This window comes from Colias philodice, chromosome 21, assembly GCF_061535455.1.
Source record: "Colias philodice isolate Cphi_HAF_F1 chromosome 21, ilColPhil1 Martin Lab GWU primary, whole genome shotgun sequence".
Lineage (NCBI taxonomy): Eukaryota > Metazoa > Arthropoda > Insecta > Lepidoptera > Pieridae > Colias > Colias philodice.
In genome coordinates this window covers 9,796,709-9,818,826 of record NC_143106.1, presented here as the reverse complement: position 1 = coordinate 9,818,826, position 22,118 = coordinate 9,796,709, and the positions used below count along the sequence as shown (strand labels likewise).

General features: G+C 34.7%; 1 protein-coding gene across 1 annotated transcript; it reads left to right on the top strand.

Annotated features, from left to right (window-relative positions):
- Positions 1-3,765: 3,765 nt before the first annotated feature.
- LOC149479136 (uncharacterized) lies at positions 3,766-7,271 on the top strand. Its single transcript, XM_089709071.1, has 7 exons — positions 3,766-3,769; positions 4,241-4,408; positions 4,787-4,968; positions 5,615-5,756; positions 6,176-6,325; positions 6,607-6,807; positions 7,101-7,271. The coding sequence occupies exons 1-7, from the start codon at positions 3,766-3,768 to the stop codon at positions 7,238-7,240; spliced, it is 987 nt and encodes a 328-aa protein (XP_089565197.1). The 3' UTR covers positions 7,241-7,271.
- The last annotated feature ends 14,847 nt before the right edge of the window (positions 7,272-22,118 follow it).

The following is a 22,118-nucleotide window of genomic DNA, read 5'->3' as shown; positions in this document are numbered from 1 at the left end:
AATACCTTTAGGAAATGCAGCGTGCACACGTAAAGAAAACATACTTATTTCCAGTAAAATTTCCAAAAAAAAATTAAAAATATAATATAATCTAAAATTAAAACAATACCAAATTATAATTAGAAAAATTTTTGATGAAAATTTTGTACGTGGTCGTCGTCATTGGTAGGGTGACTAAATCCTTAGCAAAACATCATACGCTTATGTCAATTAGTATCGATAGCGGATTCTATTTCTTTGCGTTTTGACGTTTGTCTCGGCCCTTAGAATTCCTGTTTTACAATCTGAAAATTGAGAGGCTTTCAATTTAGTAGTTTCATTGAACCACCAGAAATAACTACAATGGAGTATTTGAATTGGTAGCGTTTTTAAAATATGATATATTACACTGATTGAGCTGTGTAATAAAGCTTTTATGCAACTGTGAACATTGAAAATATTTCATGATTTACAATTCGTGCAAATAATAATACGTTAGCCATTTGATTATGCTATTTAAACAGACTATTAAGACTTAAAGGTATCATTTTAATGTGTTGTATATAACCCTACTAATATTATAAATGTCAGTTTGTTACTCTTTCACTCAAAAACAGCTTTTTGGATCTGTATAAAATTTGGTACAGAGATAGATTATAGTCTGCTATAGCATATAAACTTTTTATCCAAGCACCACGCGCACGCTAGTGAAGTCGTCTACATCTTAATCTATACTTCTATACTAATATTATAAAGAGGAAAGGTTTGTATGTATGTATGTATGTATATATGTATGTTTTTCACGCATAAACTACTGGACCGATTTCGATGAAATTTGGCACAGATAATCTTTAGACCCTGAGAAAGAACATAGGCTACCTTTTATTGCGAAATATGTACCACGGGCGAAGCCGGGGCGGACCGCTAGTACTATTATAAAGGCGAAAGTTTGTAAGTATGGATGTATGGATGTTTGTTACTCTTTCACGTAAAAACTACTGAACCGATTACAATGAAATTTAGCACACATATAGAGGGTAACTTGGATTAGCACATAGGATAGGTTTTATCCCGGAAATCCCACGGGAACAGGAACTATGCGGGTTTTCCTTTGAAAACGCGGGCGAAGCCGCGGGCGGAAATCTAGTCTAAAATATTTACATAATAACTTTTTTATGAACATATTGTGTAGTTATAACTTAATTATTAACTTGAAAGTTTATAAGTATAAATATAACTCTTATGTACTTATGTTACTTTTTAGCTGAAAAAAGCTGTACCTAAGTTAAAAAATTAAGGCACAAATATAGATTTTAGTCTGGATAAGTATAAAAAGTATAGTACTTTTTAAGCTATTGCATAGCTTCTATCGCGGGCCTTGAGCGCGGGGACCGAATCGAGAAATTCCGTAACGAAAAAACCCTCACGCTCCCCACTCCGACGGGCTCGGAGGTGTGGCTTGAAGGCATGCTATGCATTAGCTTTACCGCGGAAGTCCCAGAGCGCCACACGTCTTTTTTATTATTCATAGGAAGTAGATTGGTCAGTATTTACGACTTTATCAACACCCTGCGTGTTGATAAAGTCGTAGATATTGACTTGCGTAAACAGAATATCAACACTAGATATTAGCAGGAATATGAACTGTTGTTGTTAGTTTAGATAGAGATTCGTATCTCAAAGAAATATGTCTTTGTTTTCAAGAAATGTAAATAGTTAGTTTGTTTTAAATACAGCAAAGAACGAAAAATGCAGAAAAATTTTAATCAACTTTCGAAAAATGAAATTCCTATCATCTCAACTATTTCTCAATAGTGTTAATTATTTAAGAAACAATAATAATTAATACATACAAGCTTTTGCTCGTGGCCTCTGTCACGTGTATGTGGCATTGCCATACCGTGACAGAAACTCAACTCTACAATTTTACGCACTGTCAATTTCATCAAATTAATCCTACTAATATTATATCCTATCCTACTCCTACTATAATGTAATAAATGCGAAAATTTGTGAGGATGGATGTGTATGTTTGTTACTCTTTCACGCAAATACTACTGAACCGATTACTATGAAATTTAGCACAAATATAGAGGGAAACTTAGAAAATTAACACATACCTAGGATGGTTTTTATTCCGGAAATCCCACGGGAACGGGAACTATGCGGGTTTATCTTTGAAAACGCGGGCGAAGCCGCGGGCGGAAGGCTAGTTAAATATAAAACCATTATTCATTGAATACTTACCCATTTTAAATAATTAATTCATATTATTGTTAATGATTTCGCGTAAGAAGTACCAGGATAACAGAAACTAGGTGTAGTTTCCTTGAGCGCGGTTTTGTAACTGAAGTATGCGCTGAAGGAATTCAATTGTGCCATAATAATATCATGCTCTCCTGTTATCTATCATCTCTCATTACAAGTAGAAATACAATTACTTTTTAAGAATAAATACAATCAAAACGATTGTGAACTTCAGGAAAAATATACCTACAAATAAGCCTACAAAAGTAGGTATATAAAACAAGATTGAAAAAATTACAGGTGAAAAATCACTGGTATTTTTTTCAATATTGTTTTAGTAATCATTGAGATAACATGACAGAACATAATATTCGGTATAGTGTGAATTAATTTCAGTTGTTATATAGTCGGGAACCGAGCTAGTGGACAGTGGTTCGCCTTTAAACGATCACTACCACCCATGAATATTTTGATGAGCAGATTTCGCAACGCATTTCCAAAGACCCTATCTTTGGAAATGCGTAAAGTCAGGTTAGATTTGAATTGTCAGGCCGAAAGATATATAAATTTCTTTATATCATTAATTAAATAAGTGTGTAAGCGAAGGCAGATGCATTATATATGTAGCAGGCAAATTGTGTAATACGCAGAAATTGTAGTTTTAAAAACAAGAACCTAACCTAACCCACCCCCTTATCCAAACCAAAAATTTCTGATTACGAATACTCGACATATTACAAAATGCCACGCGTTTGTAAAGTGACAGACGCCGTTTGTAAACAGCGAAATAGTACAATTTGCCTGCGACATATGCATCTGTTTCACTGATCGATTTTCTTTAGGGACAAGTAGGTGATCAACCTTCTGTGTCCTACCAGACCGAGATATTTTTTTTTTCTTCGTTTTCACCGGGAATCGAACCAGGACACCTCGGTGCTACGCTCACGCGTCAACCACTGTACCAAGGAGGCAGTCAATTGAAAAAAGACACGCATTGTTTATTAAGGGCTGATTTTTCAATCCTTGGTTAAAACTTATTCGTCGAATAATGTATAAAACTACCATTTTAAAAACGTATTCTGCCCGTTTTTGATAGTTTACGTGACATTTTAATAATTTTATCGTGTACCTAGTACTTTATTGGCCGGCAAGTTTTATCCAAGCATTGAAAAATCGGCCCAGTGTTAGTTTTAATAACAAGCACAGGCCTTCAATTTAATAACTACAACGTTGAAAGTAAAAAATTCTTGTAATCAATCCTAAAATACAAAGTGGATGAACGTATAGATTTAGGAGAAATGCATCGACCGTTTCGTGGAATACCTGTTTAAAAATCTATAAATATATACTATAATAAAACACATATTGCTGACTGCTGTTACAATATAACGAGTAATTCCAAAGATAGAACAAAAAAGTTGATCTTTAAACCCATATTTCTCGTATCTGATTGTCATTATGGTGTAATTACGATCAATGTAACGCCATTTGTAGTTAGATAAACATAGAAATAAGTAAAGAACTTATTTTATATTGACTATGGGTAAAGGTTGTAAGTCTATCAATGTATTAAAGGTGATTTACGCTACATCTCCGGGGCACGATCAAACATCCTACTAAAATTATAAATGCGAAATTTTGTGAGGATGTGTGGATGTTTATTACTCTTTCAAATACTACTGAACTGATTACAATGAAATTTGGTATGTAGCTGAAGACCCAGAATAAGACATAGGCTACTTTTATCCCGGAAATCCTACAGTAAGGGGGATCTATGCGGGTTTTTCTTTGAAAACGCGGGCAAAGACGTGGAAACCTAGTTATTCTATACTTTTTTGTATGAAGTAAATAGTAATCCATGTTGGACCGTGGCACGGACGGGGCACGGCGTTGAAATTTGAATTGATATTGTTTCATTTCTTCCTGGCTTCGGCATGGTCCGTCCCCGTCACAGTGTAGCCTAAATCATGCTTTTAGCTATATCAACTTACTATAATTCTAATTTTCCTTTCAGAAGATATGACTGAAAGCGTAGTAGTTAGCAGCACGGTCGCGCTGTGGTTCCGCATCGCGCGAGTGTTTGGGATGGCGCCTGTCAGCATCCGCTCTGACCGAGATGGCTATCGAGTTAGCGTCTGCAATTACGCCGCTGTATATGGATATTTCGTTGGAGTAGTTTTCTGTAAATGTCTTGTTTAGATCACCAAGTTTTTCATATTTTCAGCCTTATTGCATCAGTTATTAGGCCTGTATCATTCTTTTTACCCTTTTAGACGTCCGGCCGACGGCCATTATCATAGGCCTATGGAGTTACTATTCTTGGGCGGTGGTAGCGCTTTTACTACCTGAAAGCTATACGTAAATAAGTAGAATAGTTTTTCTTTTTTGTTCTGTAGACTGTGAGTGAAAGAATCAGTAATTTCTTTCAAGATCGGATCTGCTTTCAAAGATTACCCTTATCCATTTCAAAAAAATCCCCTTAAAACGTACAAACGTAGTAACTTTACCTCTTTCTAATTTTCTAATAATACCTGTATAGATTAATAACATTTTATTTCAGGTATATGCTACATTGGCTACACATACAACGTGATCAGAACAGCAACTCTGCAAGTAAATGACCGCTGGATGTGGTTCTGGGCACTGGATTATGGAGTGTCTCTGGTTATCATAGAGTCTGTCGTCGTGGGTGGAGCCAGGGAGCAGAGTGTCATGATAAGTAACTTGATTCAATTGGACAAGGTGAGTTTATAGAAATTTATATCTGCAGGTCATAATGGAAAGTGTAGCTTAATTCTACTCCAAATCATCTATGATATATAAAAAAGCTAGATACGTTACCCGCTCTCTATTTTGGCAAGAAAAAACTCAGCTAAGTGCCCGAGTTTCACTTAGTCACGCACCATTCAGCGTCGTGGCTGGACATTCTTTTTCGGCAGTTGTTATTACGAAGTACATGAGTGAGACATGTATTATGTCTCGTGCGTGAGAGTGAAAGAGAGAACAACTGTATTGGTGATAATGCGTTAGTAAGTAGGTATGTATAAATTACGCTGTTTTTTAGTGCAATGATGTTGGCGTATGCCGCGTCTACTAGTATAATAGAGTCATTGCAAATCATCCAATCGTTCGAATCGTTAAAGACAGTCAAAGCAATTTTATAAAAAAAAATTATACTAGCTGCAGCATTTAGAAAAAAATAGTTAGTTAAGACTTATAATGTCTTTAAAATTGAAACATGATCTAGGTGGAGAAAAAGCAACAAACAAAGTATCATAAAAATGTCTGAAAGGATTTCAGATATTCTTAAACTATGAATGGTATAATTAACGCAAAATTTTACTGGTTTTATCAAGACTGAGTATCAAATATTTCTACATATTTTCAGATAAATAGTCAGGTAGATAGTTGTTATGCGGAAAAATCTAAAAACAAGAGACAAAACACATACATAATATTTGGTGTTTTAAGTTCGTATCTGGTAATGCAGATGAAGATTGCGTTTGATTTGCGTATTCTGGATTCATGGCGTAAGTAAAATAATTATTCTCTAAATGTATTCTATACCATACCTAGGCAATGTATACCTAGAATACCTCGGGCGTCCAGGCGATGTATGAAATATTTTCCATTACATACTTTACATAGGTAATTTATACAATGCCCAGGAATTGTATAGAGAACCTCTTGTTTCACAGACAATGTCTTAAATAAATATATTGTGGTCTATCAATAACAGCTAGCGGTTTCGCCCATACATTGCCCAGCGGTGAAAGAACTGTTGAAGCTGGCCCATTAGGTCCTGATATTAGCGCGTTATAACAGACGAACACTTCTTATATTGGGCTATGTAACACTGAAAGAGTTTTCCAAATCGGACCAGTAGTTTTTAAGATTAGCGGGGGAGAACAAAGTTTAGAAGTAAAGCGAGCTACATTTTTTGTTTTAGAGTTCAAATGTTTCACTGCAATTGTACAGTTGGAGTATTGCGTTTTGTTTGCGGTAAAAATACGCCTTTTTATTTTGAACGTGGAAATTAAGAATTCATTGCAAATTATTAACGAAGAATTGTTACGACTTTATGGTATGATTGGCAGCGGTAAGTTTTGTGTAATCTTTCGTACAATGATATCAGCGCTGATTATCAGCACTGTCAATGAAGTTCAGTAAATGCTGAGAGTTTTATGATCCAAGGATACGCAAACCAGTGGAGGTTATTTTCTTTTCTATGTTATTTTTAGCATTTTTTTCTATGTTTAGTTATTATTTTGTTAGTTGTTGTGTTATTGTTTGTGAAATGTTATGCCTATGTCTATGTTATCCTTTAATTTTTTTTAATGTTATGCTCAGGACAAGCATTAAAACTTTTACTATTTCCAGATATTGAACTAACATCCCAAGTGTTCGCGTGGTCTCTGTCCAGAAGGCTGCGAGTACTCTGCCACTCGTATTGGTCCACTATCGCCATCTACAGGCGAGCGAATAAAGCCAATGAAATAAAAACTATTGTTATATTCTTTTTACACGCTTACAGACTTACTATCGGTGTGTACTTGGTAATTGTTCGAGCGTACGTACACGGTAAGTTTGATATTATTTCAAACTAGCGGTCGGAAGAAAGAAAGAATTTTTGAAACACACTAAACTGAAACAATAAATATTAATCTATTAATATTTATTGTTTCAGTGACGATATCCTTATATAAAGATAAAAATAAATTATTATTTTATTTATTTAAAAAATATGTTTTTCCTCATTTATATAGTTTTTTCTTTTAAATAGGCATGTGCAATGTGCATACTCCTAAAATGTGTATGTACCAATTAAGATTAAAGACTGAGTAAAGTTAAAAATTAATATTTTCAATACACAGAAAATCTATCCACTGAGTACATCATAATAATTGGGTTTTTGATTGCTATGTCCATCACGCAATTAGCAGAAATGATACAATTTACTGAAACGTATCAATCCATCTATAAAGAGGTTAGTTTTTCTTCATCTCTCAACTAGTTTTCCGCCCGCGGCTTCGCCCGCGTTTTCAAAGAAAAACCCGCATAATCATATTATGTAATAGGTAAAATTATGAGTCCACTGGGAAAAAGAAATTGTAGCATGGCTGTAATGTTTTTTAATATTCCTCACTTTGAAAATATATCCAGGTATAACATTATTGCACATTTATTAAAGTTTATAATAAAATATATGATAAAATTTCAGGTTGAAAAGACTTGCGTGACGTTAAAGCGATTTAAATACCGAGCTGAAAATTTTGGAAAAAAGGTTGTAAAGCAATTGAAAATATTCAGCGATTTGGCCCTTGAGAAAGCTTACTGCACGCCCCTTGGAGTATGCACCATAGAAAGATCCTTGGTTGCTACGGTATGGTTAGAGCTATTACGCACTGTCGACCAGTCGCCGGCGACTGGACTTACTCCTGGACGACTGACGACTAAGTGCGCAAGCCCCTATTTAAACTATAGTAAGTCACAGTCGCCGGCGACTGAGTCGCCAGCGACTGGTCGACAGTGCGTAATAGCTCTTAATATTAGACATTCAAAACTGAAAGAGCAGAATAAATTCGATTGCTCTGGGGGGATCAAGGCTGGCCGAGAGGTTAGACGTCACGGTTGTCCCGGAATTGCAAAAGACGCGGGTTCGAATCCTGCGTGGTGATCATGTTTTTTCTATTCTTTAGAAATTTATATAACTTTTATGTATTTTAGTAGAAAAGTTGCGCATAAAGACTAATAACGCTCATTGTGCTAAAAATAGCTCACAACGCGTTGTGGTCACAGTAAAAGATACATACCTATGGTAAAATTCGTGTTATGGCTCAAATTAAAACACTTACGTTGTGACAATCACGCAGAAAGTTCGCATGGCAAAATTCCTATTGAGGCTGACGCTTTAAAACGTTGTGGCGTCGTGGCAATGCAATAAGCCATGCCATGACGCGTTGAACACTCATTGCCATAACACAACGGACAGTCTTTTGAGTATATTTTAACATATTTTGACGTGTCAAAAAATAAATATATTTTTGTTACAGACGATCACAGCAATAGTGACAAGTCTCGCTGTAGTCTTTCAGTTCCAGACTCTCGATTAATATCGTACATGACTCGTCACTAATTATTTAGTTACGCTTGCACTAAGGAATTAATCAAGGATTATTAAGTGAACTATGAACCTGCATAACTAATCTGCATCTATATTATAGTATCTTCATATTATGCTTATAAGTTTATTTAAATTTCAATAGATATTTTAAATATATGGTTGGAAATACAAGCAATAAATATGTGATTCGAATAACATACATAATAATAATTTGTTTGTATTTGGAGAAAAAGAACCCACATTTCCTCGTTTTCTTTGCTTTAGCTTTACCATTCCATTTCCCACAATGTAAAACTTTAAAAATAATAGACAAAAAATCAAATTTATTTTATTTTTTATTATTTATTTATTTTATTGGCTATTATATAGTTATCAGTCATTGTAAAAAGATAGCAGAACTTTCTAGCAAATTGAATGACACAAAAATAGAAAAAATAGTAGTACGAAACAGGTAGTACATAATATGTAGGCATTATAATTAGAATGATGAATGTAATAGTATTGTAATGCTATAATTAAGGTTAGCTAGAAAGTCATACAATAATTATGAAAATGTACTCTTACATTTTATTTTTATAGTCCGTTGCAATGATTAATCAAAAAGCTAAATCTTTAAAGCTATCTCGTATCTGATGGTCATTATGTTGTAATTACGATCGATGTGTTACGATTGGCTTCAATAAACACAGAAATAAGTTTAGTTTATTTTATATTGACGATTGGTTATATAAGGTTGTAAGTAGAAAAATATTAAACTACATATAAAATACTAGCTGTGCTCCGCGGTTTAACTCGCACTGCTCCGCTTCTATTGGTCTTATTAGCGTGATGATAAATAGCCTATAGCCTTCCTCGATAAATGGGCTATCTAATACCGAAAGAATTTTTCAAGTCGGACCAGTAGTTCCTGAGATTAGCGCGTTCGAACAAGCAAACTCTTCAGTTTTATAATATTTTTATTAAAAGGCTACTTTATTGATTAACTAGGAGAAGAGATTTCTTTCAGGAAACATGAATAAGAGCGTAGTAGTGAACAGCACGGCCGCGCTGTGGTTCCGCATCGCGCGAGTGTTTGGGATGGCGCCTGTCAGCATCCGTTCTGATCGAGATGGCTATCGAGTTAGAGCCTGCAATTATAGCGCTTTCTATGGATACGTCATTGGAGTTGTTCTCAGTAAATGTCACTGTTTTCATTTCAATTCCTCGCGATCAAGAAGCTCGCGATTGTATTCAACTGATAGTCCTTGTTAATGGTACGGGAGCTATTAACGTTAAAAAAAAAGTCATTTTAGTATAGTTGGTTTTTTGATACACTGTTCCTCTTGCTATTTCGGTTAGAGTCCGGGCTGTCTGGCTGGTCGCAGTGGTTGCGTTTTTTAGTGCGCATCTCATCTGCACAGGATAATTTCCTTAATTTAAAGTCATTTTTTAACGCGTAATTTTTAATATTTTGCCTTTAGATAGATCCATCAGACATAATTTTTTTATTGCAAGACGTTTTTTTCGTTGTTAAATAGGTGCCAGACGCAATTTTTTATTTCGTTTTTATAAAAAATTCAAATTATTTTAGAATGTCTGTAAATTTCATATTATGTTCTTCAAACATAATATAATCTAAAATTAATTAGCCAGACGCTAATTCGATTGTTAAGTATTAAATACGTACAAATAAAAACGTAGTGAAAGTAGGTAAGTATAACAATTTGATGATTGTGTATATGGAGAGATAGTTTAAAGTGCAAGATAGATAGAAAGGGTCGGCCGCGAAAATTAAATAACAATAAAAAATAACTTTTTTTTTTCGAAAATATAAGATACATAGAAATTGAATTGTTCCTACTCTAGGATTCCCTGTGTTGTGGGAACAAGTACCTTCCATTGGTACATTTTATTCCTTAGGCTAAAAAATAAACTATTAGGGTACATCAACAATCTTCTATACAAAACAATTTTTTTATTACTTAACTATTAAGTTATGGGTTTAAATGAAAACAGCGATTACATAAACTTATTTATATTGTTTCCAATAGCACATTGCCTAATACCACACATAACACACCGCGTACAAGAAGAAAAAGAACCACAGACAAAATACAGTGTTGCCAATACAAGTTAAATTTTCTAATATATATCTAATATTAACTAGCGACCCGCCCGGCCCTGGCTTCGCACAGGTGCAATGCTGATACTAAATACACTACAGAAAAACTGTGAACGTTGAATATAAAAACATAGCGGCCCGCTCCGGCTTCGCACGGGTATAAAATATATAGCCGGGCGGCCGGCTGGTACCGCCGCAAACGCTACATCCCGCAATTTTTAAATCTGTAATATCTTCGAAAATATTCACTTAAATCATACGGTGTAAAGGGCCATATAGATCTATATTAAATGAACAATGTATTCAAGGTCTTTAATTGGTTAAGGATTAATGCTGTATTGGTTAAAATCGCTTCGAAAATTAGCCATTATTTGTCGTAAAAAGTAAATGACAAAAAAAGTTATTGTGGGTTATCCATAAGAGATAGACATATACCATCACGGACTTTTCTGTAGACCTTTTCAATGTGTACTATAGTTAGTACATTATTTTGATAAAACTCGTAGGGTGCCTGCGTTTGCACTGTAAGTGGAAAAAATGTAATTATTTACGAAATCACATTAGAAACCTCAAAAATAACAGTACTTCTCCACTATTTAATGGATGTTATTATACATATAAACCCCCCACTTGAATCACTCTATCTATTTAAAAAAACCACATCAAAATCCGTTGCGTAGTTTCAAAGATTTAAAGAGACATAGGGACAGAGAAAGCGACTTTGTTTTATACTATGTAGTGATGATGATAACAATATTAATTCATTAGTCTTAATTCTCAATATATATACATAAATCTCGTGTCATTCGTGTTTGTCCTCAATGGACTCCTAAACCACTTAACCGATTATAATAAAATTCGCACACCATGTGCAGTTCGATCCAACTTGAGAGATAGGATAGTTTATACATGTAGGTACCATACGGGCGAAGCCGGGGCGGACCGCTAGTATACCTATATAAATTCATGCTAACTACTTTAGTTAAATTCAATACAAACTTAAACATGCGAGTGTGTGTGTCGTGTGTGGTGTGGTGTGTGTGTATGTGTGTACATCAATATTGAAACAAACTTTCTAGTTGTTTACAGATGATGGAATATTGGAAAACAATAACAATTCCTTAGACGATAACATAAATAATTCTGACAGTGTGAGGAAAGATGATGATGATGATGATTATGAAGATGGCTTTTTAAATTTAACAATGTAATTGTTTAACCTTCATTGATAAAGTTTTTATTCCATTCTTTTCAATGTATGGTAACTTTAATTTATTTTTCACTTTTATGTTTATTTTTTTTCATTTTAGCTTTTATTTATAAGAACAAGTGTAAATAATATTGTATTCTTGCAATTATTTCCTGTCGCATAGTTAAAATACACTAGCTGATGAGCTGCATGCTTCATTACTTTTTTTCATTTATACACATTATTTAATACTTAACAATCGAATTAGCGTCTGGCTAATTAATTTTAGATTATATTATGTTTGAAGAACATAATATGAAATTTACAGACATTCTAAAATAATTTGAATTTTTTATAAAAACGAAATAAAAAATTGCGTCTGGCACCTATTTAACAACGAAAAAAACGTCTTGCAATAAAAAAATTATGTCTGATGGATCTATCTAAAGGTAAAATATTAAAAATTACGCGTTAAAAAATGACTTTAAATTAAGGAAATTATCCTGTGCAGATGAGATGCGCACTAAAAAACGCAACCACTGCGACCAGCCAGACAGCCCGGACTCTAACCGAAATAGCAAGAGGAACAGTATATCAAAGAACCAACTATACTAAAATGCTCACTTGTCAACGTTGGTAGCTCCTATACGATAAGTAATATCTAAACTAGAGACAAATTTGTTTCTCAAAAAGTTCTAACAGTTACCTTGCTTCCGAGCTTTAGACAAGAAAATTTGATTCATCATGATCATCTAATTTCAAAACATGACTATAGCCGTTTTATAAGGGCCTAATTAACCTTGCGCACAACATTAGAAAATAATCAGAGAAGCAGAAAAGCATCGTAGTTTAAGAATGTAAGTACCATGTGGCATTTTCTTTCAGATATATGCTTTATCGGATTCGCGTACAACGTCATCAGATACGGTTCATTCCACATAAGTGAAAGGTGGATGTGGTTCTGGGCGGTTGACTTCCTGATAACACTGCTCATCATTGACCCGGTCGTCGTGGGAGGAGCCAGACTGCAGAGCGTTATGATAAACGATTTAATTCAATTGGATAAGGTAAAAGTTATGTAAAGTGAAAACTTATATTATAAAAAGTGAATTGCCATATCCCACAGTGGGGATCTCCTTTACGGACAAGTTGGTGATCCTCTATATATTTTCTTTTTTTTTTATGTGGGGAAATCTTGCATATATACCCACGGCCTCCGGGGAAGAGGCCGTGGGTTTCTACCGACCAAAACCCCACTGTGTTCCGTCAAGCCGCATCAACGACGGGGCCACGGGTATAGGTAGAATTCGTCCGTGACCCCATCAGCAGCTGCCCGTCTCCAGGCCAACCCAAACTATGAGCCAGCCAGCTCTACCCCTATGGGGCGGCGTGAGCGGAACACGTCTCACGCCGCCTCATCTCACCGGACGATGGACTAAAGCCCCGCTCCATCACCCGGCATCCTCTATAATATGTCCTGATATTTCGAGACATTTATTTGATACTAGCGGTCCGCCCCGGCTTCGCCCGTGGTACATGTCTATGTTTTTTTTCTTAAGAACCATCCTCGTACTTCAAGGATTATATTAAAAAAAGAATTATCCGTTCACGCGTGATGCCGTGATCAAGGAAAACGGTTTTCATTTTTTATATACATATACAGGGTGTAATCGTTAAGTGTGCACAGGCGAATATTCCGTAACTATTGCAGATATCAAAAAACTTTATACTTATATCGAAAGCCCTTTGCCTAGGGAGTAAAATGACAATAATAACTTTTAAAAAATAAAACGGGAAATAATATGCACACACAGCACAGCTAATATGTATATAGCTATCTTTCCACCCGCAGCTTCGCCCGCGCAGTCAAAGAAAAACCCGCATAGTTCCCGTTCATCATTTCCGGGATAAAACCTATCCTATTTCCCGGGATAAAAAGTAGCCTATGTCCTTTCTCGGATATCAAAATATCTCTATACCAAATTTCATGCAAATTGGTTCAGTAGTTAAGGCGTGATTGAGTAACAGACAGACAGACAGAGTTACTTTCGCATTTATAATATTAGTATGGAGCAATATATGGGAACTAATATTTCAATAATTATATTATTGATAGATGGATATTTTAGATTTTATTTATTTATTTATCAATCCTTTATTGCACTTAAAGAGAATAAGAAAGAAGAAACACAAACACTTAAAGATAGCTTAAACTAAGTACAAATGGCGGTCTTATCGCTTTAGAGCGATTTCTTCCAGACAACCTTTGGTACAGTAGAGGAATAAATATAAAATAAATGGGTAGTGCAATAATATATAGTGAAAGGGGAAGAGTAATACAATATACCATACAACATAATACTTAGGTAGTAATCTATACTTATAATAAATCTGTAGAGAGAATCCAATTCTGTACATGAAATATATTTAAAAAAAAACTATGAAGGGGTGATAAGGGATCGCTACTGATGCCAAAAATGCAATAAGTAAAATTTTTGTCTGTCTGTCTGTCTGTCTGTCTGTCTGTATATTCGTTATAGAAACAAAAACTACACGACGGATTTTAACCAAATTTGGCACAATTATTCTTCATACTCCTGGGCAGGTTATAGTAAAAGAATCATGTAAATCGGTGTAGAAACACCAAAGTTATACATGAAAATATACGCTATAAGTCATCGCGCGTGAATACAGAATCATGCCATAAGGATTATTTTTGTGTATCAGTTGCCGCGTTCGACGCGCTTCGCGGCGGGAGCTATAAAAAGGCGGCGGGTCTGTACCCGTTTCGCGTTGTCACGGCATCACGTGTGAACGGCTGAACCGATTTCGATAATTCTTTTCTATTATATTCCTTGAAGTACGAGGATGGTTCTTATGTAGAGAAAACGTAAATATGTACCACGGGCGAAGCCGGGGCGGACCGCTAGTTAATAATAAATATATAAGTAATATAAATAAATATTATGTTCGGCTAAGACTAAGGAAATGAGCTTTAACCATAGTTTTAAAACTATTTAGGGATTGAGCATTTTTGATAGAATCTGGCAGGGAATTCCACAGTTTAGTAGCATGCACAGTGAAAGATTCATCATAGAAATGTGTGCGATGTGGAGGCATTATTATCCTCAACGTTTCAGTTGAGCGAACCTCGCTACAATGGCCTCTAAACTTAAATCTTTCTTTAAGGTATGTTGGTGTTTTGGGATCAAATAAAATTCGGTATAGTAGTTGAAGAGCATGTGCATCCCTGCGCAACCGAACCGGCAACCATTTGAGCTTACTTCGGAACTCCGAAACATGATCAAATTTACGGAGCCCAAATATAAAGCGTATGCAGAAGTTCTGCAGGCGTTCGAGAATATTTAACTGTTCCATTGTTAAGTTGACATAGCTTACATCGGCATAGTCTAGTATAGGGAGAAGTAGGGACTGAGCTAATAGGATTTTTGTAGGTAAAGGGAGAAAATTTCTTAATCGTCTCAGCGATCCAGCTGCTGCGTACATTCTTTTGCTCACTTCTTTAATGTGATATTTCCACGATAGGGTTTGATCAAATACCAAACCTAGATTTTTTACCGAATCACTATATGGGATTATTGCACCATCAACTATAATGGGTGGCAGATTAACCCAGTTAATCCTAGCGATTAACGATGGACTGCCAAGGATAATAACCTGAGTCTTAAGTGGATTAACCTGCAAGCAATAACGGTAGCTCCATTCGACTATAGTATTCAGATCTCTATTAGTGTCATGAATCGCCTGATGTATTTCATCAAGTGTAAATTGTGTGTATATTTGAAGGTCATCCGCATACATGTGGTAGAGAGACAGCAAGGTATCAGATATGGTATTAATGAAAATTGAGAACAGCAACGGAGATAGAACACCACCTTGAGGAACTCCGACAGAGATATCACACCATGATGACATAACATCATCGATGTGTATTCGCTGTCGTCGTCCGTTCAGGTAGCTATGAAACCAACCAATTACCGGTGCGGATATGTTTTGTGAACGCAGTAAGCTGAGAAGGATGTCGTGGTCTACGGTGTTAAAAGCATTACTGAAGTCCAACAAAGTCAATACTGTAAGCTTTTTATTGTCCATCCCCAATCGAATATCATCGGTTATTTTGACTAATGCAGTGGCCGTACTATGACCTGGACGGAAGCCGGATTGGTAAGGATTAAGGAGATTATGAGAGGTTAAAAAGAGTTGCAATTGGTGATGTATCATCTTTTCCAGAACTTTAGAAAGGAACGGAAGGATGGATATAGGTCTAAAGTCAGAAAAAGAGGAAGGGTTATTTCTTTTTGGAATCGGTATAAGATGGGAGTCTTTCCACACCTGTGGAAATGAACTAGAGGATATGGAATAATTCAGGATATGGGTAATAACAGGTAAGACAACGTCTAGGATAGGTAAGATCATAGTACGTCCAATGCAGTCGCCACCAACAGCACTCGACGAGATGGACAACAAATTCTTTTTTACATCGCACTCGGTAAATTGTTTGAAGCTAAAAGGAGGAATATTGGGAACTGGTAATTTGGAAATGTAATCTAATGTGTTATGTTTTAATTGACTGTCGAAAGAAGGAGAAGAATTAGAAAAATGTAAGTTTAGTTGTTCAATGTTTATATTAGATGGAATTGAATTATTTCGTTGTTTGCCAATACCTAACGTTTTAAGGAATTTCCAAATGACAGTGGGATCACTGTTTTCAACAGAAGAGTGAATATACCGTCGCTGTGCATCTCTACAACATGTATTGCATCGATTTCTTATCGCATTATATTTTTCTCGACTTGCATCGCATTTAAGCACTCTATGCCTTGCCTTGGCTCGAGCTTTCCTTTTAAGCAAAATTTTAAGTTCTTCAGTTAACCAAGGCGCAGGTAATTGTTTTATTTTGATTAATCTGAACGGAGCATGCAAATCGTATAGCTTTATTAGCGCGGAGTTAAAGTACTCAACTTTTTCATTGATACAAGGAGACAAGAAAATTGGAGACCAATCAATACAACGAGCATCTTCCATAAGTTTAAGATCATTCATACCGTGGAAATTACGTCTTAATAATACTCTAGGTTTATATTTTGGAGGTCGTATTCTATATGAGAGGAATAGGAGGTCATGGTATGAAAACGCATCAGCTGGATGCTGGCCGTATTTCGAAACTAAATTGGGTGAGGAAACTATAATTAGGTCTAGGAGAGATGGGATGCAATGAGGGGCACAGTGCGTGGGGTTAAGAGGAAGAAGATGTAAATTGTGTGACTCAATAATAGAGACCAATTTTTGCGACCGGTTGTCTTTTTTTAGGAGACACGTATTGAAGTCTCCCATTAAAATACAGTGGTCATAAATTGGTATGAGATTATCGCATATTGAGCCAAACGAAGGAAAGTAATCTATTAAGAGAGAGGGACTGTAAAAGACTGCTAATAGGATTTTCGTGAAAGAAAGGACGACTTCAATAATGAGGTGCTCGGCTGCATCTGCAGGGGGGGGCTGGGGTGAGGTACTAATAATTGTGAAGGGAATATGTGAACGGAGATATATGGCTACCCCACCACCACCTCTACCAATGCGGTCATTACGAATGAGCCGGAAGCCTGGTAAGGAATAAGAGGAAGAAGGTAAACAAGGTTTCAACCACGATTCGGAAATTAGTATTGCATGGAGGTTTGTAGACTGAAACGATGCAATCATGTCAACATAATGTGCTGGAACGCTTTGAGCGTTTATATGGACCATGTTAAACGTTTTCCCGTTGTCTTGAAACGCATCATTGATGGTGTCATTTAAACTGGGTAACGTTGTACTATGATAGCTACTTTCACTGCCAGACTCATCAATGGAATGAAAAGATGAAAAGCTATTGTGTGATGTATCGCTTGAAGGTGATATCATTTAAACATATATAAAATAGTTAAATAATAATTATATAAGTATATACAACTAAATTATATTAAATTATAATAATATACAAGGACAAAAATAAAATAAAAATTAGAATTAGAAAGATTTGATGTTAATTAAAAAAAATCATTTCTTTAGTTATCTCCAGCTTGATATTGAATTTATTTCTGGATGAAGTTTTTTTAACTTTTTCAGATAAACAGTCAAGTAAATAGTTGCTATACAGATAGAGTTATAGACAGGAAACGGAGTACATATTTTATTTTCGGCCTTTTGTTTATGCATATATTGATGAACATGAAAGTTTTATTATATGATGTACATTTTTTGGACACTGTAGGTAAGTAGATATAATTAAAAAAATATAAAGTTAAAACCATCAATCGAAAAAAAATAGTGAAGCTTCAAAGGACAGTATTTGTTTATTTTATATTTATGTATGCTACGCTCAAAGACCGAAAACGCTCATTGGGCGTTCTGGTCGCAGCCACAACGCGTTCGTGTTCTGGCTCTAATGAAAACGCTCACAGCGCGTTATCGCAATGAAGAAATGCCATGACGCGTTCAGCGCATAAATTGGTGGTTTATAACACGATAGGAAGGATTTTATTATCTATGTATTTGGTATAATTTTAAATTGGCACAAAATTTCCATACATTTATTAAGGTTTAGTTTAATAGCATTCAAATCATTTGAGAAAATTTTAAAGAATTGAAAAAAATATCAGAAATTGCTTCTTTAAAAATATCCATACCTATCATTCTTACAAACTTTAGCGTTTTTATAACATAAGAAAAAATTTACATTACATTTTCTTTCTAGACTTCAAATGGTTTTTTGGGATCGTGCAATTTGAGTTTTTCTTATTGTTAGCATTCAAGATACGCCTCAGTATATTGAACGTGGAAATACAAAATTCATTGAATATTATCAATGAAGAATTACGTCGACTTTATGATATGGTTGGTAACGGTAAGTCTTTTCACTATAATTGGGGGGGCAAGTATCTGCGTGGCCAGACGGCCGGAGTCTAGGGCGACTGAGTGAGGAACCTTCGGACTATCCGAGCGTTATCCAGAAGGACTGCCCGCTGTATCACTATAATAATTATTAATATAAGTTGTTCATTAGTCAACTCTACCTAACATTTAAATTTTAATATAATATATAACTCAAAGGTGACTGACTGACTGACTGACACAGTGATCTATCAACGCACATCCCAAACCACTGGACCGATCGGGCTGAAATTTGGCATGCAGGTAGATATTAGGACGTAGGTACCGCTAAGAAAGGATTTTGATCAATTCTACCTCCAAGGGAATAAAAAAGGGGATGAAAGTTTGTACCTTGAAAATTTATATTTTCCACGCAGGCGAACCTGCGGGTAACAGCTAGTTTAGTATGATATTGAATTATATGATGGCTGAATTAAAATTCCTGTTATTTCTAGATATAGAGCCAAAATCGCAAGTGTTCGCGTGGTCTCTGTCCAGAAGGCTGCGTGTGCTTTGCCACTCGTATTGGTCCACTATCGCCATCTACAGGCGAGCGAATAAATCCAATGAAATAAAGTCGCTTATTGTATTCCTCATTTATGCTTATAGACTTACTACTGGAGTTTATTTAACTATTCTTAGAATATCTACATATCCTGGTAAGTTTATACAAATCACACTAATGACTACTCAGATGTCTTTTCTTACAACCTATAAGTACTAAAAAATAAAGTGGGTATCATTATAATATGTATGTTACCGGAAATGTATGAAATCAAGGAATTGTATACAATTCCTAGGAAATGTGTACAATTCCGATACCATTTAGGAAATGTATAACATATTGTTTAAAAAACTATTTAATGCATGCATATCCTAGGAAATGTATAATCTTCCTAGGAATTGTATACAATTCCAATATCGTATTAGGAAATGTGTAAAGTAAATGCTTTCTGTAATAAAACACGTTGTTATTTTTTTTTATTATAGCTCTTATTGATACAATCGGGTAACAGTCATACCGTAAAATTGTAATAATATTATGTTCATATTATTATCTTACTAATTAACATTTTAAAAATCAACTATCTAACTTTTATATAAAATATCTATAATAAATAATAAAGTATCAGTGTATATTCAGATTGTTTTGCATTGTAGTATGTACATACTTTTTCTGTATATTTTGGTCGATTAAATGTTTTAATTGATTTGATTTTTTACTCGTTAACAAAATAATTAATCATTGTTTTAAATACACAGATAAGCAATCCAAAGAATTTGCATTATTAGTATGGTATTTGGTTACAATTTGCGTCACGCAATTGTTAGAAATGATACAATTTACTGAATCGTATCAAAATATCTACAACGAGGTAAGATTTTTAAATACACAAAGATAGAAAGAGAATGCATGGTTTGCTGGAGTCAATATATATCTAATAGCCTATCTAATACTTTTTGTTAATCTACACTAATATTATAAGGCTGAAGAGTTTGTTTGTTTGAACGCGCTAATCTCAGGAACTACTGATCAGATTTGAAAAATTCGTACGGTATTAGATAGCCCATTTATCGAGGAAGGCTAAGCATATATCACCACGCTAAGACCAATAGGAGCGGAGCAATGCGGGTAAAACCGCAGAGCACAGCTAGTTCTATAATATTTAAATTGACACATCAATTACCTTATCAGAACAGAACAGAACATACCCAGATTTTGAGAAACTAGTTAATCTGTTTGCACTTGTCAACTTAATATCTTATTTGTTTTTAAATCAATTTTATTTTATTGATAATAGGTTTAATATTATATAATCTATTTGATTATTATTTTCCAGGTTGAAAAGACTTACATTACATTAAGACGATTCAGGCACCGCGCTAAAACTCTTGGAAAGAAGGTCGCGAAGCTTCTAGATGTATTCGTCGATTTGACACTTGAAAAAGCTTACTGCACTCCTCTAGGAATATTAACCATCAAGAGTTCTTTGGTTGCTACGGTATGGTACAAAATATATTCAGTTCAAGAAACTACACCACCTATTTTTAATACATAAACAATCCAAAGATTGGTAGAGCCACCAGGCTCTATGTACACTAATATTATAAAGAGGAAAACTTTGTTTGTTTGATTGTAATTAATAGGCTCATAAACTACTGGACCGATGTTAAAAATTCTTTCACCATTCGAAAGCTTCATTGTCCACGGACCACGAGTAATATAGGCTATATATCATCATGCTAAGACCAACAGGAGCTGAGTAATGCGGGTGAAACCGCGCGGCACAGCTAGTCGCATTATATACCGATAAGGCAGCCTATTTACGTATTAATAGTTTTTTATTTTATTTATCATTGTATTTGTGAAATAAGTGTCTTTTAAGAGAATCTATCTATCCCCCCCCAAATAGATAACACATCTATATAAACTAGCTTCCGCCCGCGGCTTCGCCCGTGTGGTGTTTTTTCGCGATAAAAGGTAGCCTATGTTCTTTCTCAGGGTCTAAAGATTGTCTGTGCCAAATTTCATCAAAATTGGTTGAGAGGTTTAAGCGGAAAAGCGTAACAGACAGACAGACAGACAGAGTTACTTTCGCATTTATAATATTAGTAGGGATTGTGTTTATGTTTCAGACAATTGCGGCAATGGCGACCTGTCTTGCAGTAGTCTTTCAGTTTCGCACCGTCAATTGATAAGTTTTTAATTAAGAAGAAAAACCGGCACAAATAGAGTTCTATTTATGCGATCAAATAAAAATAGGATCGACTTAGCGCCATATTGTGACGTTATAGCTGTTAAATATTTGTTTTTAATATTCGAGTCAAGTTATAGTTAGGCAAATAATATTATGATTAGTTAGAAACACAAGTAATATTGTTGTTTTGAATTTGCATTCACTCTTTCGCAGTTGTTATTGTTGTGATTATCAAATAAATTGAGTGTATAATAATAAAAAATAAAATGGCGCACATAAACTAAGTGTAGTTTTGCTTTTGATAGGATAGAAAAGAAGTATGTCAGATCCCTTATGAGTGTATAGTTATAGCTAGTATATTATTATTAGTCTGTGGTTATAGACATAAAAAAATTTGATTTTTTTGAATAAAAAATATATTTATGTATTTGTGTTTTTATTTTCCTTTCTTTTATTTCAAGTGAATGATTTTTTTCACAATTAAATGCCTATAATTTGACAAGTCACTAACTACATGACATGAAATGGTAAAATCTTGGTTAAATATATTATTTTAAACATTTTGATTCAAATTCTAATAAAGTAAATAAATAAGAATTTTGAAGCTCTGCTTCGCTTAATAAGTTATAAAATCGGTCTAGTTAGTGACTTTTCACTTTATGGGGACTATTTATTCAAATAAAATACATAACATGTAGATAACTCTTTATTGCATAAAATACATAATTACAAACAACACAAAATTACACTTTATTAAAATACAAAAAAAGTCTGAAATAGCCGTAAGGTTATAAGCGTAAAGTTCGCTACTAACTCTTTAAAGATACAAGTAATAAATCTAAGCAAATT